Consider the following 8,202-nt stretch of genomic DNA (forward strand, 5'->3'; position numbering starts at 1 on the left):
CATGTTCCACCACAGCCCATACAGGTGCTTTAGGTTTGACAGACAAGAATGAGGTGGAGGAGCCTCCGCTTGGGATCTGTGGTGTGGCTCCATTGAGAGAGTGCTTGCTTAGCATGCAAGAAGCCCTGGGCTCAATTTCCAGCACCACCTAAATGCTTGTCAGCCCAGCAGTTGGGAGGTGTACCGACAGAGGAAGGTCAGGAGTTCAAGGTCATTCCTGATTATGGGAAGTTGAGGCCAGTTTGGGATTTGTGAGATCCTGGGGTGGGGAGTTTACCTGTCCTCGCTGGCAGCTCTGGCCCATGGTGTAGAGGCGCTGGCTGTACTGTTTCCCCGGGGGTCTTCTGTTCTCAGAAACTGGGTCTCCTGATCCTAAAGAAAGGTTAAGGTCAGAAGAGATCAGTGAGAGCCTCTGCAATGTCCTCCTGTCCTCAGCAGTTGAGGAGCTAAATGCCCTGATACCGAGGACTGACCTAGGATAGCATACAGGCCCAATTCTAGAAGAATCCCAGATCCCGGCTAAAGTGACAGAGTTTCCAGTGGAGTACTTCCTGGACTGTTGGCTGCAGTTAGAAGCCCAGCTGTGCTTCAGGGAAGTGGCCAGCAGACCTGGGAACCAGCTGAGGCTTCTTCAAAAGGCCACGGCTTCAGATGCATGACCTGATTCCCATCTGCCCTCATCTGTCTGTCTTAAAACATGGTATGAAGGATCTTGGAATAAAACCTATTTTTCTAACTCTGAAATCAATGCATAGTGCGCATTTAGAAGTCCAAGAATACCAGTAAGTGTTTTAACCCTTGAGATCAAAGTCCTGTAGAAATGAAGTCTATTACTTTAGGTGTGCGTGTCCTTCTTTGTATGTCTCCCCGGGGAACCGCGTACCAACACCACCAGAAGAGAGCCATGCTAGGGGCTGGAGAGATGGCTCAGAGGTTAAGAGCACCAATTGTCCTTCCAGAAGTCCTGAGTTCAATTCCCAGCCACTACATGGTGGCTCACAACCATACGTAATGAAATCTGGTGCCTGCAGGCACACATGCAGACAGAACACTGTAAACAAAATAAATAATTTTTTTAAAAAAGAGAGAGAGCCATGCTACACTATTCTTTTGTCTATGTGTGTGTGCACACGCACACGTGCACCATTGTGAGCGTGGGAGGGCAGAAGTCTCTGCTTCCACCACGTGGACTCAATTGGTCAGGCTTGGCAGCAAGTGCCGCTGCCTGCGAAGTTATTTTACTGGCTCTAAAACGTTCTTTTTTAAGTCTACCCTTTTTTCCCCTTGGAATACTTTATGACGAAAATCATTTTAACTGTTTGTTGTTATTGTTGTTGTTTTGTTTCGTTTTTTTTCCTTTCTTTCTTTCTTTCTTTTTTTTTTTTTTTTTTTGAGACAGTCTCATGTACCTGAAAGGGTATAAACTTCCGGTTATCTGAGATGAGCACGTGTTGAGAACCTGACGCACAGCGTGATGATGGTTAAATACACTGAGTATCAACACTTGCTAAGAAGGTAGATCAAGTACTTACCCAGTCAAAAAAAGGGGAGTAAGTGAGATAATGGCTGTTAGTTGACTTGACTGGGGTAATAATTTCACTCTGTGTGTGTCCATAAATTCCCTAGATGTATAGTTTGTTAATTCAACATTAGGAAAGCTGAGGGGACCCCTCTAACACCTGAGCAGTTCCCGGCTGTCCCGTGCTTTGCCTAACAACTGGCGGCAGCTCCTGCTAGAGTCCCCTCCACGGCGGCCCTTCCGACACCCGCGGGGATGCCAAGAGCCCAGGTTTTCAAATCTGGGTACAAAGCCAGGCAGCTGGCCGAGTCACAAAGGCTGGCAGTGGGCAGCTCTGCTGGAGCTTGGCACAAGGGCACAAGCAAAACTGGTACACTTTCGTTCTTGGTATTTATCTGCAGCATCCAGTTTTGATTTCACACTTAACCCCTCTACTCGAAGGTCTCTATAAAAAGGAAATGGAATTTGGCATCTGTTTCTTTTTCTTCAGAGTGTTGGGGAATTACAGGAACTGGATTGCTTGTGTGCTAACACCCCATCCTGACAGGTATTGAGAAGGCCGGACCCCTCACATTGTTATGTGTTGGATGCAGCTTTGGAATGAAGCTTGTATGCGAGGCCAGGACATGTAGTTTGAGGCTCTGGTTGACCTTCTACTAGCTTTGACCTGGGAAGACTTTGTCTTGAGAAAGTCTCAACTATGTAGCCCTGGCTGTCCTGGAACTCTGCAGAGCAGGCTCACCTAAAACTCACAGAAACCCACCTGTCTCTGTCTCCTGAGTGCTGGGACTGAAGGCATGCACCCTGCTTGGGAAGCTGCAGAAGCTGCAGTTCCAACTATGGAACTGCAACTATGGGATGGCCTGACCAAGGAAACACGCCGCGTGCGAAGGTTCGCGCATAGGAAGAGTACTGGCGCCTGGTACACCCACAGCGCATGCTCCCTGTTACTGTGGCCTGATGGGAAGGGCCATGGAAAGCTTGAGTAGAGGCTTAACCTACTCAAGTGAGCTGCAAGGTAGTGGCTCCTCCAGGAAAACACAACTCTCTATAGGGGTAAAAGGGACTTTTATATATTAGCGTTTATCTTCTTAAATAAAATTCTGCATTTTGGTAAAACTTGATAAGATAGTATTTCAAGGGGGCTGGAGAGATGGCTCAGCGGTTAAGAGCATTGCCTGCTCTTCCAAAGGTCCTGAGTTCAATTCCCAGCAACCACATGGTGGCTCACAACCATCTGAAATGAGATCTGATGCCCTCTTCTGGCCTGCAGGCAGACACACAGACAAGAATATTGTATACATAATAAATAAATAAATATTTTTTTAAAAAAAGATAGTATTTCAAGATGTACAGCCACAGATGGACATGCTAACACCAGACACATACATACATACACACACACACAAAAAAAAAAAAAAAAACAAAAACAAAAAAAAAAACCATGGTTTTCTGGCACCTTCATCCTTCTATGCCTGGCCTGCTTTGGCATCTTCATTGTTTCTGTCTTGCCTGTATCCCTTTCCTCTCTGGGTACCTTCCCCTTTCTTTGCAGGGATGTTTTAGGCTTGGTTCTGACTTTGCGGGAACTGGCTTAGCAGACAACCGTGTAGTGTTTCTGCAGCCATCCTTGACTGACCCCCCCCCCCCCCCCCCCGCCTCCGCAGCTCCCTTCAGTCTTTCTGCTGGGTGCGGTGAAAAATTAAGAATTGACCATGGACACAGCATCCGTTGGTCTACCCTGCCTGGTTCTATCTTCTTTCCACACTGCTCCTTTGTAGTTTGTTCTGATCTGTATGGATGTTTTGCCTGCGTGCATCTCTGTGCACCATACATAAGAAGAGCCAAAGGCAGCTAGAAGAGGAGGTTGGGTTCTCTGGAACTGGAGTTCCAGACAGTTGTGAGCTGCCATGTGGGTGCTGGGGATTGAATCTGGATCCTTTGAAAGAGCAGCCAGTGCTCTAACCACTGAGTCATCTCTCCAGCCTTCTTCAAGAGTTTTTACATTTTACTCTATAAGGTTCAGTATGTAGTACTATGGTAGAACTTGCCTAACAGGCACCAAACACTCTAGGTTTGATCTCCAACACTGCCAAATGAATAAATAAATCTCACTGTGTAACTTTTTGGGGGTTGGTTGCTCATATGACAATATTCGTTTACTTAATTATCAATTTTCAAACTTGAAATGCAGCTCCTAAGCCAACAGCTCTTCTCTCGGAGAGTTAAAGACTGATTATTTTCCGTGTGTTTATAGGGGGCAGGTGCCTCCACTATCTAATGCTAGGAAATGCCTGTTATGGAGTTGGGGAGATGGCTCAGTGGGTAAGAGCAATTGACCATAAGCACAGGAGTGTAAGATCGGATCCCAGCATCCACATAAAAAGGATAGACGTGGCCACACCTCTGCAGCCCCAGTTCTATGAGAGATTAGGCAGACGACTGGTGCTTGCTGGCTCCCAGCCTTGCTCCAGGTTCAATGAGAGGTGCCATCTCAAGGGATTGAGGCTAAGAGTGAGAGAACAGGGCGCCCACCATCCTCTTCTAGCTGCTGTTCATGTACCCCACCCCCAACATATATATATACAGCACACATACACCAACATACATACACACACATAAAAGGAAATGCCCATCATCCCTGAAGAACCTCATAGCCATCGGCAATATATTCCCAGCCCCTGACAACACTAATCTCACCTCCTCTCCACTTTAACGCATAGAACCTCAAGATAATTACTGTGCATGAGCTGGGGCCAAGCGTGCAAGAGTATTTTATAGATGGGCACACAGTGAAGGCTTTTGTCCTGTCCTGTCCTCCCTCCCGCTTCCGGCACAGAAGAGCTGTTGTGGCCCCAAAGGGTCCACCAGCCTGTGCTGATGAGAGCCAGTAGCTGACCCTACCTAGAGCAGAGCCTAGGCCAAACATATAACACAACAGCCTGTGCTGGCCTGGATCTCACAGCAACTCTTGTGCCTCAGCCTCCCCAGGGCTGAGTTTATGGCACCACCCACTGGGCATCATATAAATTATATATTATATGTTTCTGTTGTTTATAGGTTTGCTCTTGTTTGTTTTCGAGGGTTTTGCTCTATAATCCAGACTGGCCTGGAACTTACTATGTAAACCATAGGAGTGTCAGACTCAAGACCATCCTCCTGCCTCAGCCTCCAAAGGGCTGGGATTACAGGCATGAGCCACTGCATGGTTTGGCTTTGTCCTTAGGGGAAATGTCCTGCCGCCTCTACCAGACAGGCTTACAAAGTCCACAGTTACCCCCACACACCTGCCTGCCTTTCTGACACAGGGCCGGCTCCTCAACCTGTCCTGGGTCTGGAAGCATCTTACAGAGAAGGAGTGTTCCCCATCCCATTAGTGAAGATGATGGAGAATCTAGATGATGACATTAAGGCCCTCTGTCTTCCTCTGCTAACCACCAACTGTTGCCCAGGAGATGAGCGGGGGAGGGGAAGGAGCTCTGGGCATCTGTTGAGGCTTGGTGATGGTAGGTCTCTGTCAGGACATTGCTTGGTACAGAGGTTAGGCAGGAATGAGCATTATCTGTGGCCCACCACGCTGGCAGCACGGGCTGTGCCATTTCTTCCATGTGGATACTTCCTGCTGGGGAAGGGCATTCTCCATCACTCCAAGCAAGCCCAGGGGCCTCTCTGGGACTGTGAGGGCATCTACAACTGTCTTCCTTGTCTCCTTCCTTTCTCCGGCAGAGTCAAAATCATCTATGTAAGTCAAGGGTTTGTCTTCCCAAAAATCCTGGTCCAGGCAGCATTGTGAGTTTCAGACAGAGGCTTCCTGTCCTGGGTCATTTGCCCGCATCTGAGGCTCCTGGTTTCTCGGTGTGCCAGTAACCCTGAAACCCACAGCTCATTCATGGTTTGCTGGTGAGAGAGCTCCTCATTCCTTGCCAGCTCTGACTTCCTTTGTGTGGGTCCAACCTGCTCTTGCCAGCTAATCTTAGTGGAGGCGTTATGGACGGCAGGTGACAGTTCTGTGTCAGGAAGAGAGAGTAGAAATGCTTGTTCACAACAGCCCCTGTGCTGTCTCTCCCTTTTACAGGCGATGACAGAGACTCGGAAAGTTAGGTACCGTCCTGAGCTCAGACAGATGGTAAGTTGCAAAGTCGAAGTTTGAAGCTGACTCGAGACCTAGCTTCAGCTTTCCCACACCCCACTGTGCTGCACTGATCTTCTGGTTCTCCCCTCCCTCTCAGTCCCCCCTCCCGACTCTCCAACCCTACCACACGGGACCTCACACAGCTACAAAAGTTACCCATAACCGAGCTATATCCCTGTCTTAGTTAGGGTTTCCATTGCTGTGAAGAGACACCATGGCCACGGCAACTCTTATAAGGAAAACATTTAATTGGGTGACTCTCTTACAGTTTCAGAGTTTCGGTCCATTATCATCATGAAGGGGAGCATGGTGGCATGCAGGCAGACATGGTGCTGGGTTAGGAGCTGAGAGTCCTACATCTTGCAGGCAACAGGAAATGGACTGAGACACAGGGTAGTATCCCGAGCACAGGAGACTTCAAAGTCCACCCCCACAGTGACACGCTTCCTCCAACAAGGCCACACCCACTCCAACAAAGCCACACCTCCTAATAGTGCCACTCCCTGTGAGATTATGGGGCCCAGTTACATTCAAACTACCACAATCCCCAAGCCTGATTTTACTTTTCTTTAAAATTTTTGAGACAGGGTCTCTCTAAATCGGCTTTGAACTTGTTCCGTATCCCAGCAATGCCCTTGAGTCTTCTCCATTCTCTTGTCTCAGCTTTGTGATCATCCGGGATTACAGGTCTGTGCCGACCTTACTTGCCGTTCACACTGCCCCGTTCCTAGTCCCTTTGTCCCTCAACAACACTGCACCACCTCAGACACTGAATGCTAATGTCAACTTGGAGGATCCGGAAGCACCAGTGAGATGCCTTCTGGGCATGCGTGTGGGACACTATCATAAGTCGATGGATGTGGGACAATTTATCTGGACTGCGGGCAGGACTTGGTGTGGATCCGGGACTGTCTAAACTGGAGAGAGCAAGCGGGGTGGCAACATGCTGTTACTGCTTTCTGTTTCCTGGTTGTAGATGGTACGTGACGAGCTGCTTCAAGCCTACTGCTGTGAGTCCTGCCGAATGAACCCATTGCCGCCGTGATGGACAGTCTCCCAAACTGGGGGCCAGAATGAGCGCTTTGCGCTTTAAGTTGCATTTGTTGGTATATCCTATCACAGCCACAGGAGAAGGCATTCAGACGTCAAGCTGACAGGGAAGGACAATCAGGCATGATGGGGCACACCAGCAATTCCAGCTTTGGGGAAACTGAGGCAGGAGGATGGTGGGTCTGAGTCCAGTCTAGACTATATAGTGAGATCCTATCCTGAAGACAGCCAAAAGGGCAGCTAGGGAAATGGTAAAGTGCTTGTCTCGCAAGCAGATGACATCAGTTTGCTCTCCAGAAGTCGTGGAAAAATAGCCAGGTGTGGGGGCACACACTTGTAATGTCAGCACTGGGGAGGCAGAAACAGGCGGATCCTTGGGGTTTGCTGGTCAGCCAGCCTAGCCTAATTGGTGAGCCCAGGTTCCAGAGAGCTATTGTCTCAAAACACAGGTGAGGAATGGCTCCTGAGGAATAACACCTGAGCTTTTCTTTGGGTACACACGCATGCGCACACATACACATGCATGCACATCTACACACACACGTGCATGCACACACAGAAACGTACACATACAAAAAATTGAGAAGATCAAACGGGTACTGGTGGGGACGTATTTTCTGTCTTGGCGAGTTGTGTTCATATAAAAAGTGTTAATAGCCAGGCAGTGGTGATGCACACCTTTAATGCCTTTAAATGCCAGAGGCAGGCGAATCTCTGAGTTCGAGGCCAGCCTGGTCTACAGAGTGAGTTCCAGGACAGCCAGGGCTACACAGGTCTTGGAAAAGACAAACAAAATGGCATTAGCCTCATCACTTCAGACACTTAACTGCATTGAGTGTAGGTGCCTTTCAAATTGTTGTGTAACACTGGGAAAGTGTCTCTCTCCAGGCCCAGTCAGTGGAATGTATGTAAATGCTGAAATCTATCTGCAGATCCCCATGCTGGGTCTCTAACACATCCTATAGAAGGTAGGAAGCCTCCCGAGACGGGTCACACGCCTGCAGCCCAAGCCCACATCCCTGACGTGTCTGCCCACTTGCCTTGGGGGAACTTGAGTTGCGTCTGCCAGCTCTTCACTTGTATTCACTTGCATTTTCCCCAAGAGGCAGCATTTGCTGTCCTTGCAGGGTGACTGAACAGTCTCTGGAAAGCTCGTGGGATTGGGGAGGGTTCTCTCTTCCCACGTCTCTGAGGGACAATCTTCGGCTGGTTAGTTGGAGCTCTGAAAACAGAGATTGACAGAAGAGTCACCGAAAGCCTAGACTGGGTTGAGCCACTTGGCATCCTGTGAAAAGGAGGGCGCAGGCCCTGGGCATCATGGGAGCTTTGCCCTTTGTCCCCTCTGGATCCTGATGTTCACATCTAGAGCATTAACACACACACTGGATCCCCACAGAGATCTTGGGTAAGAGAGTGGAGACGAGGGTGAAGAAGGCATTAGCCACAAAGCTGGCAATAATGGATGCCAGGGACTGCACAGAGGACCTCAGTGGCATGGCCA

General features: G+C 48.9%; 1 protein-coding gene across 2 annotated transcripts in view; it reads right to left on the reverse strand.

The window, feature by feature from the left end:
* Hk1 (hexokinase 1) overlaps window positions 1–7,909 on the reverse strand; it is a 95,908-nt gene extending 87,999 nt beyond the window's left edge. The window contains exons 1-2 of one of the 2 annotated variants that reach the window (XM_087898169.1): window positions 7,742–7,909; window positions 278–372 (exon numbers count right to left, since the gene is read on the reverse strand). In XM_087898169.1, the coding sequence (XP_087754295.1) occupies window positions 278–304 (27 nt within the window). In that variant the 5' untranslated portion in view covers window positions 305–372; window positions 7,742–7,909. Of the gene's footprint in view, window positions 1–277; window positions 373–4,806; window positions 4,825–7,741 lie in introns of those variants that run through there. The other variant, XM_087898170.1, reaches the window with a different exon arrangement.
* Window positions 7,910–8,202: the final 293 nt, after the last annotated feature.

Source organism: Myodes glareolus, chromosome 18 (genome assembly GCF_982192425.1).
Source record: "Myodes glareolus chromosome 18, mMyoGla1.1, whole genome shotgun sequence".
Classification (NCBI taxonomy): Eukaryota; Metazoa; Chordata; class Mammalia; order Rodentia; family Cricetidae; genus Myodes; species Myodes glareolus.